This window comes from Erythrolamprus reginae, chromosome 2 (assembly GCF_031021105.1).
Source record: "Erythrolamprus reginae isolate rEryReg1 chromosome 2, rEryReg1.hap1, whole genome shotgun sequence".
NCBI lineage: Eukaryota > Metazoa > Chordata > Lepidosauria > Squamata > Dipsadidae > Erythrolamprus > Erythrolamprus reginae.
The window spans coordinates 28630675-28657718 of record NC_091951.1 but is presented as its reverse complement, the minus strand read 5'-3'; the positions used below and the strand labels follow the sequence as shown (position 1 = coordinate 28657718).

General features: G+C 41.4%; 2 protein-coding genes across 2 annotated transcripts in view; one reads left to right on the top strand and one right to left on the bottom strand.

The window, feature by feature from the left end:
• The window catches only part of LOC139163077 (zinc finger protein 850-like), a 249510-nt gene that overhangs the window by 6681 nt on the left and 215785 nt on the right, over nt 1-27044 (bottom strand). The window lies entirely within an intron of this gene.
• On the top strand, nt 1154-21164 carry LOC139163081 (zinc finger protein 268-like). Its single transcript, XM_070744022.1, has 4 exons — nt 1154-1255; nt 6203-8178; nt 12353-12355; nt 19887-21164. Exons 2-4 carry the CDS (start codon nt 7147-7149, stop codon nt 20745-20747), a joined length of 1896 nt encoding a protein of 631 aa, XP_070600123.1. The 5' UTR covers nt 1154-1255; nt 6203-7146; the 3' UTR covers nt 20748-21164.

Genomic DNA, 27044 nt, shown 5'->3' with positions numbered 1-27044 from the left:
AGGCCCGTTAGAGAGCCAGCACATCAGTCCTGGACCTGCTATTTTGTACACATGCTATCCGGCTTTCCGGCAAGCCCCTGTGCCTTTGCTGCCTCCTACCCCCATCTTCCTGGAGGCTCTTTGGAAGCCAAAAACACCCTCAAGAGCCTCTGTGTGAGACAAAAGTCAGGTAATAATAATAATAATAATAATAATAATAATAATAATAATAATAATAATAATAATATATTAGATTTGTATGCCGCCCCTCTCCGAAGACTCGGGGCGGCACACAACAATGATTAAAAACAATATTATAGTGGCACAAATCTAATATTAAAAGAAATAACTAAAACCCTATCATATTAAAACCAGACAACACATACATACCAAACATAAATTATAAGGAGCCTGGGGGAAAGATGTCTCAAATCCCCCATGCCTGGCGGTATAGGTGGGTCTTGAGTAGTTTACGAAAGACAAGGAGGGTGGGAGCAGTTCTAATCTCCGGGGGGAGTTGATTCCAGAGGGCCGGGGCCGCCACAGAGAAGGCTCTTCCCCTGGGGCCCGCCAGACAACATTGTTTAGTCGACGGGACCCGGAGAAGGTCAACTCTGTGGGACCTTGTTGGTCGCTGGGATTCGTGCGGCAGCAGGCGGGCAATGGCTCGCATGCCAGCAGATATGGCGTGCCACCTGTGGCACCTGTGCCATAGGTTCGCCATCACTGGTCTACAGCAAACCATTTTCTGGCTTTCTTGTGCATCATCTTTAGAAGAAGCTTCCTATGACCTGACAGGCTGACCCCCTACCCCTTCAATGTCTGCAGCAATTCTGGCAGCACTCCCAGGAGTGCCCTCTGTCTTGGGGCACCTGGAAAAAAAAGTTTGGAATGGAGCTTCCGGCGATGCGGAAGCTATCGATGAGCTCGATGGGAGTTGAATAGGACTTGATGGCACTTAATAAGAAAACACGGAACCAATGAGAAACTCTTCAATCGCTTTAAGATAGAACGAGCATGCTCTTCCGCCATACATCGCTAGATGGCGTGCTTACAGAGAAACAACACTCGGTACAGCGGCGGCTGAACTATTCTAGCTAAGGGAAGCTGAGGCGGAGATTGAAAGGGTTGAAAGAACAGAGTAGTAAATTGCTAGAGCGAATGTGGAGATGAGACAAAGGGCAGAGTGACTTCCTTTTCCGGGTCATCATCGGGAGGAGAATGGCGTCGACGGAGCTCCGTATAGCGTTTCAAGGGTCGGAGCGGCTCCTGGGAGGTGAGTGGAGGGAAGGGCGGAGGAGAAGCCGGGAGCAAATCGGCCCTTTGGTTTCCTCCGTCGTGTATGAAGCAGAAGAAGCAGTGAGGCTGAACCGTGTGGGCTCCTGCTACATATTATTTCTATTCCCGAATGTTTTATTATCCTTATGCCCCGTGATTTAAAACAGCTGCCTGTGATTTTCTGGGAGTTTTGGGAGATTTTTAAAAAATCATATTTTTTAACCGTCCATCTCGCTCGCCCTTCACGTAACACTTCATTCCTTGTGATGTTACCGACATGTTGTTTTCTTGACAAGCAAGGAGTTTCATGAGCGGATGCTTTCAATGTTACATAGAATTTGGGTACCGTTTCATCTATTAATGTCACCACCTCTCTAAAACCGGATCAATTTTTTTTTTGAGTGAATGCACTGTGGTATTTTGAATATTGAAGTATGCATGATTGTTTACCTGAACAAATTCTTAGTTGTGTATTTCTATGCCAATAGACATTTATTATTTATTTATTGCCGCCCCTCTCCGTAGACTCGGGGGGGGGGCTAACAACAGTAGTAAACAGCATATAACAAATCTAATGTTTAAAATAATTAAAAACCCTTATTTAAAACCAAACATACACACACACAAACATACCATACATGAATTGTATAGGCCCGAGGGAGATGTCTCAATTCCCCCATGCCTGACAGCAGAGGTGGGTTTTAAGGAGTTTACGAAAGGCAAGGAGGGTGGGGGCAGTTCTAATCTCAGGGGGGAGCTGGTTCCAGAGGGTCGGGGCTGCCACAGAGAAGGCTCTTCCCCTGGGACCCGCCAGATGACATTGTTTAGTTGACAGGACCCGGAGAAGGCCGACTCTGTGGGACCTAACTGGTCGCTGGGATTTGTGCAGCAGAAGGCGGACCTGGACATGCATATACTGTATGTGTGGTTTACCATCATTCTTTTTACAAGGCTCTCAAACATTTCTTTGAAAAGTTTTATAAATTTTAGTTTAATTTACCAAATATAGGCAGCTGCTTTTTGAGCTCCCTTTTTCTAGACCTTGCTGTCTTACTCACTTTGAATTAGTGAAGATTTCTGTGCTTAACAAAATACAGAAGCAGATGGTATTTAATAGACTTAAAATCAGTCCTGGCCAGAAGAAGTGAGGCTAGATCTATTGGAGCCGCTAGCCTGCTGGTGCTTCTGTGTCCTAACTCCTTGGAGCCAAAGGAAATCAGTCCCCCTCAGGCCCCATAAGGCCACTCATCTCTCCACAGGTCCTGTCTGTATGAGTGACCAAGCACACTGTTGGGGCACTGGGACTTGCAGAGTCCTGATGCTGGTGGCCGTGGTGGCCAGAGAAGCCTCTTTCCTGTTTCACCTGGAACAGCAACTAGCAAGTCTCCTGCTGCTGCTGCTCCTGTTCCACTGCTGGTTGCCGCCACTGCTACCTTACCTCACTGGCAGCCATGGGGGTGGGCAGCACAGGAAGTGGCCGGCATGGGGTCTTAAAGCTTTTAATTTACAAATAAAAAAACCTGGTCACTGACGTGAGTGCTCCTTCTCCACATAAGGTCATATCAGATTCTAAAGAGGATGAGCCAGGCCCTCTGGATACCCTGGGCCGTGCGTGTGTGCACGCCAGATGAAGCAGAGAGTGAGAGTAAGGCAGAAAGTTACTTGAGTGTGCCTGGGGAATCACTAGAGGGGGCTGATGTGACAATGGGGAAGTGGTCCCAGTCAGAGAGTGAGGAAGACATGAGAATGGAAAGTCATTGGATTGACCCTCGATATAGAAGGCGAGAGGAGTTATAGAGCAAAAGGTATTGGCTTAGCCTCTTTGAGGTCTGATGTCACTTCCAGGCAGTATAAAGGAAAGGATTGTGGGAAAAGAGGCATGGAGAATCAGCGTTGTTCAATGGAAGAGACGTGAAATGGGGTGTGCTTGAACGAAGCTTTAAAACCATGATTTCTCCTTCAAAAAGGATATTCTTTGTTGGATGTTATGCTATGGAAAGCTTTCGGTGAGCAAAAGCATATGTTTAAATAAATTAATGGACTTTATCTAAGGAATGCAGATAAGACCAAGTTTCTGGTGCTCTTCCCGGACATAGATTACAGCTAGCTCCAAAGAGAAAAATAACTTCTGTGCTGTTTTAAAATCCTGTGTTTTATTATGTATGCTTCAGTTTGAATAAAGAGTGGGATTTTATCATAAAATAAGTGATCTGAGTTGGGGTTTGATCCCAGGCCCGTGCACAGAACAGTTACTAATACCACTTCTCCTTCTCTTCTTTCTTGGCCTCGCATTTTTCCTTCTCCTTTTCCGTGTCATCTTTCCTGTACAGTGTTCCCTCGATTTTCGCGGGGGATGCTTTCTGAGACCGCCCGCGAAAGTTGAATTTCTGCGAAGTAGAGATGCGGAAGTAAATACACTATTTTTGGCTGTGAACAGTATCACAAGCCTTCCCTTAACACTTTAAGCCCCTAAATTGCAATTTCCCATTCCCTTAGCAACCATTTAGTTTATTACTCACCATGTTTCTTTATTAAAGTTTATTAAAAAAAATATTAAAGGTGGACGAAAGTTTGGTGATGACATATGACGTCATCGGGCAGGAAAAAACCGTAGTATAGGGGGGGGAAAGCGCAAAGTATTTTTTAATTAATATTTCTGAAAAACCGTGGTATAGATTTCGAGAAGTTCGAACCCGCAAAAATCGAGGGAACACTGTATTTACATTCCTTCTTTTCCTTCCCCTCTTTCTTCTTGGTGTCTCTTCTGGCAACAGATCAGGCGAGGCTGGAAACAGGGTGGGTTGGGCGACACACCATAGCCCTTATGCCCTCCGCTCCTGCCATCCGACATTGTCCTCCAGCGCTTCTCTAGCTTTTTGCCTATCCAGGTGTGTTCACTTTACTCCTGCAGTGGAGAAAAAGCAGGAAAACCGATGGACAACAGTCTGCCCATTGCTGTGCCCAAAGGCCAGCTCAATGAGAGTCATTGATTTTTCTGCAGACGGTTTCAGGAGGGTGCACTGAATTATTATTATTATTATTATTTATTAGATTTGTATGCCGCCCCTCTCCGTAGACTCGGGGCAGCTTACAGCAATGATAAAAACAATATATAATGACAAATCTAATAGTTAGAATCTAAAATAACAATAACACATTAAAAAAGTCTAAAAAACAAGAAACCCCAATATATATATATAAAAAAACCATACATACAGTCATATCATACACAAAGAACTACATAGGCAGGGGGAAATGTTTCAGTTCCCCCACGCCTGATGACAGAGGTGGGTTTTAAGCAGTTTACGAAAGGCAAGGAGGGTGGGGGCAGTTCTAATCTCTGGAGGGAGCTGATTCCAGAGGGTCGGAGCTTCCACAGAGGAGGCTCTTCCTCTGAGTCCCGCCAATCCACTCAGGGCGGCAAATTGCTGCAGCGGTACCACCGAAAGGATTAGGTGAGGGATGGGATGGGGTGGGGTGGCATCGTGCCATAGCCCCTGCCGTCCAACATCGTCCTCCAGCTGTGCCACAAATTTAGGATGAGCAGCATTGAAGGATGATGTTGGACAGCAGGGTGGAGCACGCAGGGGCTGTTGTGTAGCAGCACCACCACCACTACTCTGCCCCTTGCTTCACCTGATCTGTTTGATGGTAGCGCTGCAGCAGTTCGCCGTCCTGTGTGGATTCAGCACACCCAACTGAAGCTGCACAGAAATCAAGCAACGGAGAGAAACTAATCAAGTTGAAGAGCACCATTTCATCTCTTAATGTCCCTACCTTCCCCCCTTATACAGAGCGCTGGTGAGACCTCATTTGGAGTACTGTGTTCAGTTCTGGAGACCTCACCTACAAAAAGATATTGACAAAATTGAACGGGTCCAAAGACGGGCTACAAGAATGGTGGAAGGTCTTAAGCATAAAACGTATCAGGAAAGACTTCATGAACTCAATCTGTATAGTCTGGAGGACAGAAGGAAAAGGGGGGACATGATCGGAACATTTCAATATGTTAAAGGGTTAAATAGGGTTCAGGAGGGAAGTGTTTTTAATAGGAAGGTGAACACAAGAACAAGGGGACACAATCTGAGGTTAGTTGGGGGAAAGATCAAGGGCAACATGAGAAAATATTATTTTACTGAAAGAGTAGTAGATCCTTGGAACAAACTTCCAGCAGACGTGGTCGGTAAATCCACAGTAACCGAATTTAAACATGCCTGGGATAAACATATATCCATTGTAAGATAAAATACAGGAAATAGTATAAGGGCAGACTAGATGGACCAGGAGGTCTTTTTCTGCCATCGGTCTTCTATGTTTCTATGTTTCTACCTTTCTAAAATTAGATAATGCATTTCTGGGATACTTTACACACTGAAACACTCATAGATTTTCTATATACATAAATACATGGCTTTATATTTCTGTGAGCATAGGTGTCCATATATGTGTGATATATATCTAAGCCAAAGAGAGAAAATTATAATTAAGTCAATATTTGAATTACAATCCTGTTTGTCTTCTTTCTGCCAAATTTTAGAGGTTAAACTACATAGAAACATAGAAGACTGATGGCAGAAAAAGACCTCATGGTCCATCTAGTCTGCCCTTATACTATTTCCTGTATTTTATCTTACAATGGATATATGTTTATCCCAGGCATGTTTAAATTCAGTTACTGTGGATTTACCAACCACGTCTGCTGGAAGTTTGTTCCAAGGATCTACTACTCTTTCAGTAAAATAATATTTTCTCATGTTGCCTTTGATCTTTCCCCCAACTAACTTCAGATTGTGTCCCCTTGTTCTTGTGTTCACTTTCCTATTAAAACTACAATTTTGATATTTTTGTAATCATATATTTGGACGGGGTTTTGCTGTTTTCACATGTCGTACATCCATTTTTTTAAAATAACAATGAAACTAACCCATTAATATGAATCTTACAGACAAAGAGGATGGCAAGAAGAGCACACGGAACAAGAATGAGAAGCGTCATTAAAATGCAAAACAAGCCATCGATCAACATTTTCATCCATTTTCTCCAGAAAGTTTAAAAACTCTTCTCCTTCCTCAGCAGACGAACAACAAGGGAGAGAGAATAAAAAGAATAAAGTTTTGAACTGGAAAAAATAGAGTATGCAGAACTCAAAGAAACATTGCATGACAAGCCAAGAAGGATAATTTCTAAATAAAGAATACAATAGTCCCTCGCTATACCGCGCTTCACCTACTGTGGCTTCACTTCATTGTGGGTTTCTGAGGAAGCCGATCGGCAGATTTAAACAGCCCGCCGAACTCGATCGGCAGGTTTTTTTAAAAATAATAATAATCTAAAATTGTAAATACTGTATTTAAATACTGTATCTAAAATAAATACTGTGTGGGAAGGGTTTATAAACACTTAAAACAATGAAAACTTACCAAACAATTACAATATAAATACTTAAATAAGTACTATCAGTCGATAAATTCCCCATCGCGGATTTCACCTATCGCGGCCAGGTCTGGAACGTAACACCAGCGATAGGTGAGGGACTACTGTACCTGGAAGTGAGTGGGAAGAAATTTTGGATAGCCAAAACTGGTAGGCCTTTGGGGAAGGAAAGAGTGACGGGAACCAAACAACCATCAGGTAGGAGATCAGAAATATTTGGGCCTCTTTAAGAATCCAAGAATATCAATGTTGGGAAAACCCCACAGACTGCCTATTTTGAGAAAAACACAGATTATAGATCACAACTGATTATGCATGTGAGGATTCTGCCAGGCAAAGGCTATACAAATGTTTGGAGTGTGGCAAAAGCTTTACCCAGAACAGCTCCCTCGTGATTTATAGAAGGACCCATACCAGAGAGAAGCTCTTTCCTTCCTTTGTGACAAAAGATTTAGCATGCAAATCAATTCGGTGAGACAGGACAGGACTCACACTAGGGAAGAACTGTTTGAATGTCCTGATTGTGGGAAAAGTTTCGCTCAGAATTCTGACCTGGTTATACACCAGAGGAGTCACATGATAGAGAAACCATATGAATGTCCAGATGGTGGGAAAAGTTTCCTGCAGAATTCCCACCTTGCGGGAAATCAGAGGACTCACACAGGAAAGAAAGCATATCAATGTCCAGATTGTGGGAAAAGTTTCCAGCAGACTTCCAAGCTGATGATACACCGGAGGATTCACACAGGAGAGAAACCGTACAAGTGTCTAGGTTGTGGGAAAGGTTTCAGTTGCAATTCTGACCTGGTGAAACATCAGAGGACTCACACAGGAGAGAAACCGTATGAGTGTCTGTATTGTGGGAAAAGTTTCAGTCAGAAATCCAACCTGGTGATACATCAGAAAAACCACACAGGAGAGAAACCATATGAATGTCCAGATTGTGGGAAATGTTTCTCACATAATTCCAAGCTGGTGATACACCAGAGAACTCACACGGGAGAGAAACCATTTCATTGTCTGGATTGTGACAAAAGTTTCAAGCTGAATTCCAAGCTGGTGGTACACCAGAGGATTCACACAGAAGGAAAACCTTATGAGTGTCTGGATTGTGGAAAAAGTTTCAGTCAGACTTCCAACCTGGTGGTACATCAGATGACTCATACAGGAGAGAAACCGTATGTGTGTCAATATTGTGGGAAAAGTTTCAGTTGGAAATCTAATCTGGTCATACACCACAAAAACCACACAGGAGAGAAACCATATGAATGCCCAGATTGTGGGAAACGTTTCCAGCATAATTCCAGGCTGATAGTACACCAGAGAACTCACACAGGAGAAAAACCTTATCAATGTCCGGATTGTGAGAAATGTTTCCATGAGAACTCCAAGCTGATGGTGCACCAGAGGACTCACACAGGAGAGAAACCGTATGAGTGTCCGGATTGTGGGAGAGATTTTAGTACTAGGTCTAGCCTTATAAATCATGTTAGGATACACATAGGGGAGTAACCATTCCATTTCCCAGATTGCAGAAGATTGTTTCCACAAAATTGCTCCTTTATCACACACAAAATATTCTTGCACTTGAGGCAAAGTTTGATGTGTGTAGAGGAATCTTGAACTTGGTTTCTTGTCTCTTGTTGGAAACATAGCTGAGCAATTTACCATTTAATTTCTTGGAAGATTCTTTTTAGGGAAACATCTTATTATAGTAGTGTTGTGATTCAGCCTGAGGCTGCTCAGGGACCAGCTGTGTCTCTGCTGGCTCCATGCCTGGAGGAGGATGACAGCGCAGAGGAGGGGGCTGAACAGTCGGACGGGGGAGAGGAGAGTCAGGAATGAGATGAAGGAGAACAGCATGAGAGCCCCGGGGGGGGGGGGGGGCTCTCCCCAGCCAGTAGCTTGGAGTCATTAGGTGATGACGCACAAGCTGTCATTGGCATGAGACAGAGATGTTCAGAGCAACGAAAGGAGCAGTTAAAGAAATATTTTCACCATTGAATTAGAAACAGCTGAGTTTGGGTGTGGTCCTCATCAGCAGGGTTTAAAAGGCAGGCAAGGCCTTGAAGCCATGTGGAGTGTTATCAATTGGAGTTGCGGTGACCTGTTTTGATTCTCAGCGTCTCTGATCTTGGCTTGTGGCCTCGCAGTCTGGAAGACTCGTGGGAGGCGTCTGTTTGCTATCTACAGCTTCGTCTTGGCAGCAAGAATCTGATATTGCTTCATGGACTATTCCCTTCGTGTATATATTTGAAGTTCCAGCGTTTTTCCTGTTTGTAAGGACATTTTCTGTTCCCTGTGTTTTCCTTGAATTATATAAACTGTCTTTGCCTTTTACCAGTGTGTCTGGCTTCTCTTTTTGGGTTGGTATTGGCTTCTGGAGTGACCCAGACAGAACAAGTAGTAGCGTGGAGTAGAATGTAGAGTAGAATCGACGTGGATCTATATTAGGTATGTTTGTTGCCTTGACTTTTTTCTACATATAATAAAGGGGGATATAAAAATGTATGTTTGGATTTTTATTCAGTAACAAAATGTATATAGCAGCCTAATATGGTTTATAGCAATTAAACTTTAATACAGAAACTAATCAACTCCATATATATTGCAAATGACCAAATGCAAAGTCTCCATGTTTAAAATGAACTGCAACGGTTGATGGCATTTTTATGGCCTGGGAATCCCCAAAAGTGATTCTTGGTTTTGTTTATTTATATTCATACCTGGGGCCATTCTTTCGCAAAAGTGGTTATCTGTCACCTTGCAAGGAGTTAAATTGGATAAATTCACCACAGGATTAGTGGCATATAAATTCAATTAATATAAACAAATACACCTGGTTCCAAATCAAGCTTTTGATATGCAGTCCTTTCTTCTTATCCCAGTGCTTAGGTAGAAAGGTAGTTCTTCTTTACTTTACAGAAGGCAAGGAAGATAAAAGCCTGCCAAACTGACAGTCTCAAAATGGGTGAGCAGTGTGGTCGGGTGGTAGGAAAAGCAAGTAGGATGCTTGGCTGCATAGCTAGAGGTATAACAAGCAGGAAGAGGGAGATTGTGATCCCGCTATATAGAGCGCTGGTGAGACCACATTTGGAATTACTGTGCTCAGTTCTGGAGACCTCACCTACAAAAAGATATTGACAAAATTGAACGGGTCCAAAGACGGGCTACAAGAATGGTGGAAGGTCTTAAGCATAAAACGTATCAGGAAAGACTTCATGAACTCAATCTGTATAGTCTGGAGGACAGAAGGAAAAGGGGGGACATGATCGAAACATTTAAATATGTCAAAGGGTTAAATAAGGTTCAGGAGGGAAGTGTTTTTAATAGGAAAGTGAACACAAGAACAAGGGGACACAATCTGAAGTTAGTTGGGGGAAAGATCAAAAGCAACATGAGAAAATATTATTTTACTGAAAGAGTAGTAGATCCTTGGAACAAACTTCCAGCAGACGTGGTTGGTAAATCCACAGTAACTGAATTTAAACATGCCTGGGATAAACATAGATCCATCCTAAGATAAAATACAAAAAATAGTATTAGAAACATAGAAGTCTGACGGCAGAAAAAGACCTCATGGTCCATCTAGTCTGCCCTTATACTATTTTCTGTATTTTATCTTAGGATGGATCTATGTTTATCCCAGGGAAGTTTAAATTCAGTTACTGTGGATTTATCTACTACGTCTGCTGGAAGTTTGTTCCAAGGATCTACTACTCTTTCAGTAAAATAATATTTTCTCATGTTGCTTTTGATCTTTCCCCCAACTAACTTTAGATTGTGTCCCCTTGTTCTTGTGTTCACTTTCCTATTAAAAACACTTCCCTTAGTTCTTCAGGGCAGACTAGATGGATCATGAGGTCTTTTTCTGCCGTCAGTCTTCTATGTTTCTAACTTCATGGGGAAAAGTGTTTCATAGGGCAGGATGTGTAATGGAAAAGGCACATTTCCTAGCTCCTATCAGATAGCAATATTTAAGGCAAGGGACTAGTGAGTCTGTATTAGGACTGTTTACCACCTTGAGTTATTTCTACATATAATAAACATGGGATATAAACATATTTATGTATGTACGTGTTTTTATTAAGAAAATGTGTATGGCAGCCCATCTCAAGGTAATTCCAGAGGATTTACAGCAATAAAAATATCAGTTATAACATTTAGACTTATACACTGATTCACAGTGCTGTACAGCCCTCTCTGAGCTGTTTCATAAAGTCTTAATGCCGACTAATCAACTCCATATATTGCAAATGGCAAAATGCAAAACATCCACATTTAACATGTTACTTGCCCTATACAGGGCACATCTGGCAAGGTTTATGGGATTTTGTTGGTCAGGAGTTCCAAAAAGGTGATTCCAGCTTTAAATTAATTTAAATTAGTCGTACATATAGTTTAATGACTCTTTGCATTTTAAGCAAAAAGATATTGTAGTAGTCTTAGTGTTCTGTCGGGCTCTCTGGTAGACTCCTCCCAAAAATTCACAGGTACAAATTTCAGACACACACATGTTTGAAAATTCAAAACAATGTTCTTTATAATGAAAATTCACTTAAATCAAGCCCTCTTTTGGTATAGCAAAGAGCACTCGTCTCCAAACAAACTGGTAATTTATACAAGTCCCTTATCAGTTCTGTGATACTTAGCTTGCAGCTGTGAGGCAATTCACAGTCCTTCTTTCACAAAGTGAAACACACTTTGCTCTGGTTTAGTTTCAAAGCAGGGAAAAATCAGCACACAAAAAGTCAAAGTCAGTAAAGCAGTCACGAAACACAAGGATCAGATAATCCTCCACAATGGCCAAACCCACAGGCTGCTCTTTATAGCAGCCTCACTAATTACTACAGCCCCACCCAACCACAGGTGGCCTCATTTTCTTTGATAATAATCTCTCAGTTGTTGTTGCCTATGCACCGCTCTCCGCATGCGTGGCTGTATCATTAACTCTTGTTCTGAATCCAAGGAGGAGAGAGATAATTGATCTCCTTCTGAGCTGTCTGCCACACTCTCCTCCCTGTCACTCATGTCTTCTTGGTCAGAGGAGCCTTCATCAGCAGATTCCACCATGGGCAAAACAGGCTGCAACATGTGGATGTCTCCCCCACATCCACAGTCCTTGGGGCAGGAGCTGGGCCAGAGCTAACCACAACACTTAGTAACAGCATTACAACCAGAGAGATGAGGTTGCCCCGAGTCTTTGGAGAAGGGCAGCATACAACTCTAATAATTAATAATAATGTGATATCATAGTTGGCTTTTTTAAAATTGTAGTTGGTTGTCCTATTATTATGGTGGTTTTTGTTAGGAGGTATATTGAGACAAAAGTCAATCATACTGTGGAAATTGTTGGAAAAGGGCTCTTGTATTTGTAATCCATAAAATGAGTGTGAACTGTTGCAGATGAGATCAAATGGTCTCATGGTGGCAAAAAATGAGATGTTGTTTTTCTGGCAAGTTCCATGAGGGGCGGGGGGGGGGGAATCTCAGCAGAGACGGGGTGAAAATTCATTCTTCAAGTTGCAGAGGGAGGTTTCCAGGAGTGATCCGGTACCCGCTCCTACCCCACCCCACCCTGATGAAAAAGTGCAAAAGTAAGGGGCATACATAAGTGCCCCAGAGGACCTTCCATCCTGTCCTAATGTTTCTCTTTTACTAGTATGTATATATTATTATATTTATTTTATTTTATTTTATTCTTTGTCCAATATACAATACATATGGAAGAGAATAGACATTAAGTAATATACATAAAGATAGAAAGTAAAAAATAAGAGAAGTAGATGGGAGGGAGAGAATATATATGATATAAGAGATAAGGAGAGAATATATATGATATAGATAGACAGACAGATAGATAGATAAGGAGAGAATATGTATGATATATAAGATAAGGGAAGACAATTGGACAGGGGACACATCTCTTCTTCTGTTCTTTCATTGATATGTTCTATTACTATATCTTCTATTCTTTCATTGATATATTTTACTATGAGTATCTCCTCTATAACCTTCATTATGTATTTTACTCTGTGTGTGTGTGTGTGTGTGTGTCTATATATACCATATATATATATATATATATATATATATATATATATATATATATATATATATATATATGTCACATGTTTAAGCTGAATTTGAAAATTAAGGGAGACTAGGATAGATCTATTTCGGCCTTATTTTGGCCTCATCAGCTAGCCATACCCACTGGGACTTGAACCTGCAACCTTTGCCTTGTAAGGCAGAGAATTATCCTCTAGGCTACAGTATCCAATCCCTTCAGCTCTGTACCAGGGAAGGGTTACATTTTGTGTCGAATCACCCTGGTATATTGAAGGAACATCACAGCTCCTTTTTTGCCTCTCGGCCCAACCCAGGGCCATTTCCAAGGCAGTTAATTTTATTGATAGCCGACAATTCTATCTGTATGTGTCACATGTTTAAGCTGAATTTGAAAATTAAGGGAGACTAGGATAGATCTATTTCGGCCTTATTTTGGCCTCATCAGCTAGCCATACCCACTGGGACTTGAACCTGCAACCTTTGCCTTGTAAGGCAGAGAATTATCCCCTAGGCTACAGTATCCAATCCCTTCAGCTCTGTACCAGGGAAGGGTTACATTTTGTGTCGAATCACCCTGGTATATTGAAGAAACATCACAGCTCCTTTTTTGCCTCTCGGCCCAACCCAGGGCCATTTCCAAGGCAGTTAATTTTATTAATAGCCGACAATTCTATCTGTATGTGTCATATGTTTAAGCTGAATTTGAAAATTAAGGGAGACTAGGATAGATCTATTTCGGCCTTATTTTGGCCTCATCAGCTAGCCATACCCACTGGGACTTGAACCTGCAACCTTTGCCTTGTAAGGCAGAGAATTATCCCCTAGGCTACAGTATTCAATCCCTTCAGCTCTGTACCAGGGAAGGGTTACATTTTGTGTCGAATCACCCTGGGTATATTGAAGGAACATCACAGTTCCTTTTTTGCCTCTCGGCCCAACCCAGGGCCATTTCCAAGGCAGTTAATTTTATTAATAGCCGACAATTCTATCTGTATGTGTCATATGTTTAAGCTGAATTTGAAAATTAAGGGAGACTAGGATAGATCTATTTCGGCCTTATTTTGGCCTCATCAGCTACCCATACCCATATATTTGTTTTCGTAGATTTTCACGGGTATATGTATGTAGATTGTTCTGAGTTCGGGTTTTGCCCCGTGTAATATTTTGCATGTCTATGCGACGTTTCGGTGAAATCACATTCACCATCATCAGGCTGAAGTTTTAAGTTTCGTGTTGCTGTAAATATTTACAGCAACACGAAACTTAAAACTTCAGCCTGATGATGGTGAATGTGATTTCACCGAAACGTCGCATAGACATGCAAAATATTACACAGGGCAAACCCGAACTCAGAACAATCTACATATATATACACACCCACTAAAATCCTCATTGTGTATTGGACAAAATAAATAAATAAATAAATAAAGTAGAACGAGTGCGTTCTTCCGCCTTATATCGCTAGATGGCGGTCTAGAGTGAGGCGACACTCCCGTCTAACAAAGCAAGTACCATACAATGGTGGCAGGGCTATTCTAGGCAACGGGGAGAGGCTGTGCCGGAGTGGATTGAAACGATAGAAAATTGTATAGCCAGAAAGGATGTGGAGGAGACAAGATGAAGGACAGAGGAAGTTCCTCTTCCGGCTCACCCAGGGGAGTATTTTGGTGTCGGCGGAGTTTTTTGCGCCGTTTAAAGGGTGGAAGCAGGAGGAGAGTGGAGAGCAGGTTAGAGGAGAAGCCGGGAGCAAGTCGGGCCTTTTGGGTTCCTCCACGGGGCAGATGCAGAGGAAGCAACGAGGGTGAAACGTGTTAGCTGCTGCTGCATATTCTTTCCCTTCCCAAATTTTATTCCTCTGGGGCTGCACCGTTTAAAGCTGCTGCCTATGATTTTCTGCTGGGAGATTTCGTTCATTTAAAAGGTCTTTATTTTACATATTTCTAAGCAGCCCAGTTCCCTCATCCTTCATGCAACACTTGATTCCTTGTGACATTATTGACATGTTGTTTTGATGGAAAGTGAGTAGTAGATTCATGGGTAAAACAGATGTTTTAAATCTGAAGTTTTAAGCTTTGTGTTGCTGTAAATATGAAATGTTTGTAACTGCCATTTCTTCATATTTACAGCAACACGAAGCTTAAAACTTCTGCCTGATGATGGTGAATGTGATTTCACCGAAACGTCGCATAGACACTCAAAATATCGTGCTGTTGTAAAATGGAATGTTTGCAACTGTCATTTCTTCCTACTGTATAGTATGGGGGTGGAGATTTGGTTTGAATGTAGCAAATAGATTGGGTGATTATGTTTCAGTGATCTGATTGGTTGGTGTAATCATAATTATTAGAAGGATTGACATGGTGATTTTTATGAAGTGTTTTTTGTTTAAGGCTGGTTTCCAAATTTCAAAATTCCAAATTCATAATTATTAGAAGGATTGATATATATATATGTTTTCGTATATTTTCACGGGTCTATGTATGTAGATTGTTCTGAGTTCGGGTTTTGCCCGATTTTTTTATTTTTTAATTTTTTTAATTAATTAATTTATTCATTTGTCCAATACACAAATACATAGGAATAAAAATAGACATGTAGTAATATATATAAGGGTAAAAGTGAACTTAGAGGAGAGGATATATGAAAGAAAGAAAATATATACGATAAGTGAGAGAAAGGAAAGACAATTGGACAGGGGACGAAAGGCACACCAGTGCACTTATGTACGCCCCTTACTGGCCTCTTAGGAACCTGGAGAGGTCAATCGTGGGGAGTCTAAGGGAGAAATGTTGGGGGTTAGGGGTTGACACAATTGAGTCTGGTAATAAGTTCCACGCTTCGATAACTTGATTGTTGAAATCATATTTTTTACAGTCAAGTTTGGAGCGGTTCGTATTAAGTTTGAATCTGTTGCGTGCTCTTGTGTTGGAGGAGAAGTTGGAGAAGGTTGGAGGAGAAGCCTGGAGATTTCAATAGGTCCATTTGGTTTCCTCCACTGAGTAGAAGCAGTGAAGAATCAAGGCTGAAATATCGAGGCTGCTGCTGCATATTTCTTATCTTCCCAAATGCTATTATGCTGATGTTGCATAATTTTAAACTTCTACCTATAATTCTCTGCTGGGAGACAATATTTAAAGGTTACAAGACAAAAAACATGAAGAAAGGTTGCTGAATTTGTGTATGGCTAATCTAGAGAAAAGAAGACAAGGGGGGAGGACATGAAAGCAGTATTTGAGGGGCTTGCCATAAAGAGGAGGGGGTCGGTTTATTTCCTAAAGCACCAGAAAGTGAGAAAGAAGCAATGAGTGGGAAACAAATCAAGAACAAAAGGAATATGCAATTAAGGAGAAACTTCCTAACAGAGAGAACAATTAACCAGCGGAACAGCTTGCCTACAGAAGTTGTGGGTACTTCATCACTGGTTCCTTTCTGTTAGATCATTTAGCTTTTTAACCCATTAGCAGAGTTCAAATGAAGGTCATCTAGTACAACCCCCTGCCCAAGCAAGAGACTCTCCAACATCTGCCTCTACCTAAGAGCAAACTCACGAACGTCCTGTTTGTGAGGCAAGAGCTCCACCTCTCGGCTACAGCAGCTGCATTTACTGGTTTTAAAGAAAAGACAGGACAGCCACTTGTTTAAATTGGGTAGAGGGTCTCTTTCTTTGAGCAGGAGGTTGAGTTAGAAGACTTATATAAAGATCCTTCCAGCTCTATTTCAAATTTCAGATTTGGAAGATTTAAAAGAAAAAACACCTTTATTTTTCATACTGCCTAACCACCCATCTGCATTGTCTGCAGATTGCATTGGTTGCCGATCAGTTTCCGGTCACAATTCAAAGTGTTGGTTATGACCTATAAAGTCCTTCATGGCATCGGGCCAGAATATCTCCGGGACCGTCTTCTGCTGCCTGAATCCCAGCGACCGTTAGGTCCCACAGACTTGGCCTTCTCTGGGTCCCGTCGACTAAACAATGTCATCTGGCGAGACCCAGGGGAAGAGCCTTCTCTGTGGCGGCCCCGACCCTCTGGAACCAGCTCCCCCCGGAGATTAGAATTGCCCCCACCCTACTTGTCTTTTGCAAACTCCTTAAAACCCACCTCTGCCGTCAGGCATGGGGGAATTGAGACATCTCCCCGGGGCCTATATAGTTTTATGTATGGTATGCTTGTGTTGTATGTTCTTTTAAATACAGTAATGGGGTTTTAGATTTTTAAATATTAGATTTGTTTTCTGTACATTGTTTTACTATTGTTGTGAGCTGCCCCGAGTCTGCGGAGAGGGGTAGCATACAAATCTAATTAATAATAATAATAATAATAATAATAATAATAATAATAATAATAATAATAATAATAGCAATAATAATTAATAATAATAATAATAATCTCCATTCAGTCTTCATGATTCCTTGTGACTTTATTGACATGTTTTCATGGGAAGTGAGGAATTTTATGAGCAAAAAAACCAACAACAATCCAGTAGAGACAAGGGGTGAAGCTTCATTCTTACAGCTTCGTTAAGTTTCAGAAATTATCAAATTATTAACTGCAGAAATTATTTAGAAGTTAAGTTTCAAGCCGTTATCCTAGCCCGGAAACAGGGGAGGTGCACGTTCTCCTTTGCAATTTATACATAATCCATCCCTCGTCTCCAATTACCCATACACAAAGGAAACGTTCCTTTGGTTAAGTTGCCTCTTTCGGGCAAACGAAGTTTAGGGTTATTCTAGGGAGCAGAGAGAGAGGTTGGGATGGAACGGGTTCAAACGATGGAGGATTGAATTGCTAGAGAGGATGTGAAGGAGAGGAGGCGAAGGACAGAGGAACTTCCTGTTCCGGCTCATCCATGGGAGGTGGATGACGTCGGCGGAGCCCCTTGTACTGTTTCAAGGGTCGGAGCGGCTCCTGGGAGGTGAGTGGAGGGCAGGTCGGATGAGAAGCCAGGAGCAAGTACCGTTTGCTTTCCTCCACGGTGTATGAAGCAGAGCAAGCAATGAGACTGAAACGTGGGCGGCGGCTGCTGCATATTCTTGCTCTTCGCAAAATGTTATTATTCTTATGCCGCACGACTTTAAACTCCTGCCTTTGATTTTCTGCTGGGAAATTTAGTGCACCTTATTTAATTTTCATATTCCATTAATAATAATAATAATAATAAAAATAATAATAATAATAATAATAATTTTTCTTCATCATACATCAAATAATTACATCCATATAAACCAAATATAACAATAGAAAATAAAACACTAAATGTATCTTGCTTTGACTTCAGTCTGAACTATCAAAATCTGCCAGTTTGAACTTCCGTTTTCTATTTACTATTCCTTTTCCCTTCTCTTCCTCCTCCTCCCTCTACCTTCTTTAACTTTCTTTCCCCCTTCCTTCTCCAACCTCTCCACCTTCTGTCTCCTCCTATCTTTCGACTTGCTCTCCTTTCTTTACCATTCCTTGTGAACTGTTTGTGATTCTATAAATCATTTATTATACTGGCAGTTTCTTTCTATTGTGTTGTTGTCTTACCAAAGCTTTTATTATTATTTCATAATTTTTAATCTAAGCTGAGATTTTCCCTATTCTTGTCTCCTGGGTTACAAATAGTACTTCTAACCCCCCTTTTTTATTAACATTTACTCGATTTTTTTCATTGCTAAATTTCTTATCAAACCATAAATAAAATTTCATCCATATTCTATAATATTTGGAATCTTCTTTGTCGTTTAATTCATTGTCAATCTGTTCATTTCTGTGCAGAAATTTAAGAACGATAAGAAATTTTCATGTTTCTTAATTGCCCAGTTCCCTCATCCTTCAGGTAACACTTGATTACTTTTATTTGTATTGATATTTTGTGTTGATGGAAAATTTATTTATTTATTTATTTTGTCCAATACACAATGAGAGTTTTAGTGGGTATATATATATATATACACACACACACATCGTAAAATACATGATGAAAGGTATAGAGGAGATACTCATAGTAAAATATATCTATTAAAGAATAGAAAAGAAGATATAGTAATAGAACATATCAATGAAAGAATAGAAGAAGAGATATAGGATTAGAAGAAAAGTATAGGAGATATAGGAGAGCAATAGGACAGGGGACGGAAGGCACTCTAGTGCACTTGTACTCGCCCCTTACTGACCTCTTAGGAATTTGGATAGGTCAACCGTGGATAATCTAAGGGTAAAGTGTTGGGGGTTTGGGGATGAGACTATGGAGTCCGGTAATGAGTTCCACGCTTCGACAACTCGGTTACTGAAGTCATATTTTTTACAGTCAATGAGGAGTTTAGGGGCAAACGAGATGTTTTACATCTTGCATAGGTTTTGGGCACCATGTCATTTGAGCGAATGCACTTTAGGAATCTTTTGTCTACAAATATAAATTCAAAGGTCTTTGTTTCTGCACAAAGATGTGTGGGCATATTTGTGTGATCTATCCATGCCAAAAAGAGAATTTTATGAGATTGTACTACAATTTTGGTGTTTGTTTTTTTATATGAATGTAGGACATGGTTGGGTTTTGGGGTTTTTTGTTTTTTGCTGTTTTCGCATGCACTGCACTAGCGTTTAAACAATAATGAAACTTAATTCATTACAGATAAAGAGGATGTCTAGAAGAGCACTTTGGACAACAGAGAAGGAGAAGCAGCATTAAAGTGTAAAACAAGAAATCAGTGGAAATATTTTTCACTTCCTCTGCAAATTGTAAAAACTCTCCAGTGTTGCCAATAAGACAAAAAATTAAGCATGAATACCAATGTGGTGAAACACAACAAGACTCAATCTGGGGAGACAAACTTTGAATGTTCTGATTGTGGGAAAAGATTCACACAGAATTCTGATCTGGTGATACACCAGAGGACTCACACACAAGAGAAACCATATCAGTGTCCTGAATGTGGAAAACGTTTCATTTGGATTTGTCACCTGAAGATACACCAGATGACTCACAAAGGAGAAAATCTATATAAGTTTCAAGATTGTGGGGAAGGTTTTAATTGGAATCCTCTCCTAGTAGAACACCAGAGGACTCACACAAGAGAGAGACCATATGAGTGTCCTGATTGTGGGAAAGATTTCACTCGGAAATTTAACTTGGTGAAGCATCAGAGGACACATACAGGAGAGAGACCATATGAATGTCCTGATTGCGGAAAAGGTTTTTCTCAGAAATTTAACCTGGTGAAACATCAGAGGACTCACACAGGAGAGAGACCGTATGAGTGTCCTGATTGTGGAAAAGGTTTCTCTCAGAAATTTAGCCTGGTGAATCATCAGAGGACACACAGAGAAGAGAAACCATATCACTGTTCTGATTGTGGGAAAAGTTTCAGTCACAATTCTTATCTTGTGAAACACCAAATGACTCATACAGGAGAGAAACCCTATAAATGCCATGATTGTGGCAAAAGTTTCAGTCGGAATCCCTACCTAGTGAAACATATGAAAACCCACACAGCAGAGAAACAGTATGAGCATCCAGAGTGTGGGAAAACTTTCAATCAGAATTCCTACCTGGTGAAACACTTGAGGACTCAAAGAGGAGAGAGACTGTTTGAGTGTCCTGAATGTGGGAAATGCTTTCCTCGGAAGGCCAAGCTGTTGAGACACCAGAGGACTCACACAGGAGAGAAACCATATGAGTGTCTGTATTGTGGGAAGACTTTCAGTCAGAATTGCAATCGGGTTATACACCAGAAAACTCACATAGGAGAAAAACCATACGAGTGTCCAGATTGTGGGAAACGTTTCAATCAGAATTCCTATTTGGTGAAACACCAGAGGATTCACACAGGAGAAAAACCATACAAGTGTCTTGAGTGTGGGAAAAGTTTCAGACGGAATTCCCATTTGGTAATTCACTGGCGGAGTCACACAGGGGAGAAACCGCATGAATGTCCAGATTGTGGGAAAGATTTCTGTTATATGTCTACCCTTATAAATCATGTAAGATTACACATAGGGGAGTAACCGTTCAAATGCCCAGATTGTGGACAGTGTTGCTCCCACACAAAGCTCCTCCCTTATCACACAAAAAATTCCATGTGAGGCAAAATCTGATGTGAGTAGAGCAGTGTTTTTCAGCAAGAGAGAGAAAGAAAGCAAGAGAGAGAGAGAAAGAAAGCAAGAGAGAGAGAAAGAAAGCGAGAGAGAGAAAGAAAGAAAGCGAGAGAGAGAGAGAGAAAGCAAGAGAGAGAAAGAAAGCAAGAGAGAGAAAGAAAGCGAGAGAGAGAAAGAAAGCAAGAGAGAGAAAGAAAGAGAGAGAGAGAAAGAGAGAGAGAGAAAGCAAGCAAGAGAGAGAGAGAAAGAAAGCAAGAGAGAAAGCAAGAGAGAGAGAAAGAAAGCGAGAGAGAAAGAAAGCGAGAGAGAAAGAGAAAAAGAAAGAAAGAGAGAGAGAAAGAGGCAGGGAAGGAGGGAGAGATAGAAAGAGCAAAAAAGAGGAAGGAAGGAAGAGAGAAAGAAAGAGGGATGGAGATTGAGAGGAAAGAAGGAAGAGAAAGAGGAAGAGAGATAGAGCGAAAGGGAGGAAGAGAGATAATTTTTTTGTTCAAACCTTTTTAGCCCCCCCCCTCCCCCTCTCCCCTTCCCCCCCGCTCAATGTGCCCCATGATTTTGTATATGTAAACAATGTGCCACAGCTCAAAAAAGGTTGAAAATCACTGGAGTAGAGGAATGTTGAATTTCATTTCTTGTCTCTCATTGGAAGCTCCATTGAACAATATTTTATTTTTTTATTTTTTTATTTTTTTATTGTTAGAGTTGAAAGGGACCATGCAGGTCATCAAGTCCAACCCCCTGCCTGAGCAGGAATCCTAAAGCACCCCAGCCAAGTGGCAGTCCAATCTCCTCTTGAAAATATCCAGAGTTGGGGAGTTCACAACCTCCGCAGGCAGGTTGTTCCAATGGTTGATCGCTCTGACTATCAGGAAGTTCTTCCTTACTTCTAGGTTGAATCTCTCCTTGGTCAGCTTCCAGCCGTTGATCCTTGTTCGGCCCTCTGGTGCTCTGGAGAATAGAGTGACCCCCTCCTCTCTGTGGCAACCCCACATATACCTGTATGTAGCTATCATGTCCCCTCTGGCCCTCCTTTTCTCAAGGCTATCCATGCCCAGTTCCCGCAATCTCTCTTCGTAAGTCTTGGTTTCAAGTCCCCTAATCATTTTGGTTGCTCTTTTCTGCACCTTCTCCAGAGTTTCAGTGTCTCTTTTGAAGTGTGACCAGAACTGGATGCAGTACTCCAGATGTGGTCTCACCAATTACTTGTGTGTTTCTTTTTAGTGAAATTTGTCTTAGTATCAAAAATGGATGAGTAACAGAATGGAATGGAAGAGAATAATGGAATAGAATTAGAATTAGAAGAATTAGAACAGAATGGAATAATTGGGAGTGTGTTTTATGTCATCTAGTCCAACCCATTGCTCAAGGACGAGACCCTGTACCGTTTTTTATATGTGTTGAGTCTCTTCTTGAAAGCATCCAGTGATGTGGCAACCACAACCTACTGAAGGCAAGCTGTTCCACTGGAAAACAGCTTATAGCCTGGCTTTGACAGCCCCTGACATATTGCAAGACTGCTATCATTTCACCGCTGGTCCGTTTCTTTACTAGACTGGCCATGCCCAGTTCTTGTAACTGTTCGTCATATGTTTTAGCCTGCAGGTCTCTCACCTGATCTGAGGTTCCTTTCTATGGTCCAGTGTGGTTATTCCCTTTCACCACGTTGAGGGGAATTCCTTTGCTGGACAAGAGAAAGCAATCCTGGCTCTCTAGAAATTATGTTTGCTGCCTTGAGTTATTTCCAGATACAGAGATCCCTCGATTTTCGCGGGTTCAAACTTCGCGAAACAGCTATACATACCACGGTTTTTCAAAAAATATTAATTAAAAAATACTCTGCGGTTTTTTTCTATACCATGGTTTTTCCCACCCGATGATGTCATACGTCATACCAAGAGTCACTTCTCTCTCTCTTTCTCTCTCTTTCCTGTCATTCTCTGCTTCAATCATTTCTCATTTCTCTTTTTTTCTCCCCTTTTTTCTATCCTTTCTCTCTCTACCTTCCACTCCCCCCCCTCTTGCTCTCTCTCTTTCTCCCTCTCTCTCTCCCTCTCTCCTTTCTATCTTGCTCTGTCTGTTGCTCTCTCTGTGAGAATGCCTGCCCTGCCTCTCCTGCAGCCCCCTCGCTGACAGCTGGGACGAAAGCGCTCTCAGCTAAGGGACTGCGAGAGGGGCGGTGCGGGCATTCTCAAAGCGCTCAGAGCGGCTAGCGGCCGAATGAGGAGGACGAGAACCCGTAGCTGCCAGCGCTGCTGCAGGAGGACCTGTGCCCCAAGAAAGCCGGTGAGAAGAGCGGATTGGGTGGGCGGGGGGTAGCGGCAAGGGGGTCGGGGGCGGGGGGGCCGACATTCAAAACAATCTTTGCCGGCCTCCGCACGTTCGTCGCTCCCCGCCCCCAACTTCAAGCCCGGCTCCTTGCGCGGCCTTGGAAAAGGATGCGCGTGGATAGTTTTTGGCTGTCCATAGCCCAAAATGGTGTTTTTACTTCCGCATCTCTACTTCGCGGAAATTCAACTTTCGCGGGCAGTCTGGGAACGCAACCCCCGTGAAAATCGAGGGATCACTATATAATAAAGGGGCATATAAACTATGTATGTATCTATTTTTACTTAGTAAGAAAACGTATATAACAGCCCAATTCCTATGACTTTACAACAATAAAACCTTAATAGAGAAACCAGTAGATCCCATTTATTTATTTTATATATTTTTTATTTTATTTTATTTTATTTTATTTATGATTTGTATGCCGCCCCTCTCCCTAGCCTCGGGCCGGCTCAAAAACATACAATAGAACAATTCACAACAAATCTAATAAATTTAAAAAACATTTTAAAAACTCCATTATTAAACCAGACATACACACAGACATACCATACATTAATTGTATCAGCCCGGGGGAGGGGAATGCCTCAATTCCCCCATGTCTGATGGCAGAGGTGAGTTTTAAGGAGTTTATGGAAGGCAAGGAGGGTGGGGGCAGTTCTAATCTCCGGGGAGAGCTGGTTCCAGAGAGTTGGGGCCGCCACAGAGAAGGCTCTTCCCCTGGGTCCCGCCAGCCGACATTGTTTAGTCGACGATACCTGGAGCCATTATAGCAACCTCCACATTTTAAATGTACTTGCACTAGAAATACAGCACAGGGTACTTCTAGCAAGTGATGGCAATTTGATGATCAGAATCCCCAAAAGATTATTCTTGCTTTTGTTCAATTTACAAGTTTATTTGCTAATTACAAGGATCGCCCAAAAAGTAATGCACGACATTTTTTTTCTCAGCCTACAGTAATGGTACAACTGCAAAACTTTAAATATACATTATTTGAATTGTAGGGAGACCATATGTAAATTTTGTGTTTCTTCAGACAGCGTAGCTGCAGTAGTGTTTTGAAATGGTGTCTGTAAGTGATGTATGTTACAAGCAGCGTGTCATTGAATTTCTTACTGTGGAGAAAGAAACTGTTGAGAACATTCACAAACGTTTGTGTACAGTTTATGGAGAATCTGCAGTCGACAGAAGTACAGTTAGTCGCTGGGCACAGAGGGTGAGGCCATTAGAGGTGATTTGCACAGGGCAGAAATGGCTTTGTGACCAGAACAAGGAGTGGTACCGACAGGGCATACACGTCCTTGTGTCTCACTGGAGGAAGGTCATATAACGGGACGGAGATTGTGTGGAAAAATAGAGTGTAGAAGAAACATCACTTTTTCTTGTATGTCTCATCGTTGAAGAAAAAAATGTGCATTACTTTCTGGGCGAGTCTATTTTACACAAATGGTATTATACACCAGTACAATTAGCACGCTTTCAAACGATGATAAAAGGAAACTGTTGGCATGGATGTAAGGAAAAAGGAGTATTTATGCGTATGTTTTGGGAATGCAGCAAAGTCCAAAAATTTTGGAAGCAAATACAAGTGGAAGTGAATGAAATTACGGGAAGTAACTGGGAAATAACTAAGGAAGCAGCATTATTAATAAAAAATAGTGAGGTAAAAGAATACGAAGAAATTAAAACTGCAGCAACAGAAAGCACCCAAGCAACTATAGTGCTTGAGTGGAAAGATGCTAACAAATGGACGACGAAAAATTGGTGTAAGTACATGGTGGACCACATTCACTATGAAGTTATGGAAATTAGATTACACAACTACAATGAAGAGAAATTAGCAGAAACAATGAGGCGGTGGGAAAAGGTTAAAAATTATATATTAACAATATCAGTAAGCGATGCAAACGTTAAAAATAAAATTAAATCACTTTATAAAGAATGAACAATGTAACCCAGAAAAGAAGTAAATGAAGGATATAGTATTGAATCTTCCTTGGTGAAGGGTTTTTTTGACTTTCTGTTTGGGGATGGTATTCACTTCTATGTTTTCTGTTTTTTTTGTAAAAAAAATTTAAAAATCAATAAAAATTATATATATATATAAAAAAATACTTTCTGGGCGAGTCTCGTATGTTCGTGCCTGGTGCCATTCTTGCTCAGAACTGGTTATTTTTTCACCTCTCGTGTTAAGTTGGAGAAGTTAGTGGCATATAAATTTAATAAGTAAAAGCACCTAGTTCCAAATCAAACTTCTGATGCAGGGTCTACAATTGAAAAGACATACTATCCAGTAGGAATATTTAAAGGAAGGGGCTAGGAGCGTGCCCACTATATCTGACCTGGTAGAACAGATAAATGCAAAAATAGTAAATGTGGAAAATAATGACGGGTGCCCTGGTGACTGTGGTTACAATGCAGTATTGCCAGCTGACTCTGTCCACAGCCTGGAATTTCACCCTGACGGGGCTCGAGATTTATTCAGCCTTCATAGAAACATAGAAGACTGACGGCAGAAAAAGACCACATGGTCCATCTAGTCTGCCCTTATACTATTTCCTGTATTTTATCTTACAATGGATATATGTTTATCCCAGGCATGTTTAAATTCAGTTACTGTGGATTTACCAACCACGTCTGCTGGAAGTTTGTTCCAAGGATCTACTACTCTTTCAGTAAAATAATATTTTCTCACGTTGCTTCTGATCTTTCCCCCAACTAACCTCGGATTGTGTCCCCTTGTTCTTGTGTTCACTTTCCTATTAAAAACACTTCCCTCCTGGACCTTATTTAACCCTTTAACATATTTAAATGTTTCGATCATGTCCCCCCTTTTCCTTCTGTCCTCCAGACTATACAGATTGAATTCATTAAGTCTTTCCTGATATGTTTTATGCTTAAGACCTTCCACCATTCTTGTAGCCCGTCTTTGGCCTTTTCAATTTTGTCAATATCTTTTTGTAGGTGAGGTCTCCAGAACTGAACACAGTATTCCAAATGTGGTCTCACCAGCGCTCTATATAGCGGGATCATAATCTCCCTCTTCCTGCTTGTTATACCTCTAGCTATGCAGCCAAGCAGCCTACTTGCTTTCCCTACCGCAGTCATACAGATTGGCAGCAGAGGAACTATTATGAGGTTCAGGCAGTCTTCATTTTTTGTTCCCCGAGCCTTCAAAGTCACCACGGCAGTATAAAACCATACCTATACCCGGTCCATAGATTTGGGGCCATTGTGGTATTTCTTCAGTTATCGCATTGCAGCACTTCTTGTAGTTCTGTAGTTCTGAAGGTGCAGGAGAATGAGTTGCACCAACTCTGGTGCAATCGGTACACATTTATGATACTATTTGTGACCATCCCAGCTAGCTTCTGAGAAGGGGATGCTGGCAAGAATTTGTCAGTCATGATCAAATTGTCTTTAACAACCCACAGTGATTTGTTTAATTCAATTCAATTCAATTCATTAGATTTGTATGCCGCCCCTCTCCGAAGACTCGGGGCAGCTCACAACAATAATAAAAACAATATTCCAGCGAAAAACAAATCTAATATTAAAAAGCACATAAAACCCTATCATATTTAAAAAAGCAAACAACATATACATACCCAAACATAAATATAAAAAAGCCTGGGGGAAAGGTGTCTCAACTCCCCCATGCCTGGCGGTATAGATGGGTCTTGAGTAATTTACGAAAGACAAGGAGTGTGAGGGCAGTTCTAATCTTCGGGGGGAGTTGATTCCAGAGGGCCGGGGCTGCCACAGAGAAGGCTCTTCCCCTGGGGCCTGCCAAATGACATTGGTCGACGGGACCCGGAGAAGGCCAACTCTGTGGGACCTTATCGGTCACTGGGATTTGTGCGGTAGCAGGCGGTTCCGGAG

Coding starts and splice junctions, on each gene's coding strand:
- LOC139163081 (XM_070744022.1), top strand. CDS start 7,147: ATGCAAATCAATTCGGTGAGACAGGACAGGACTCACACTAGGGAAGAA.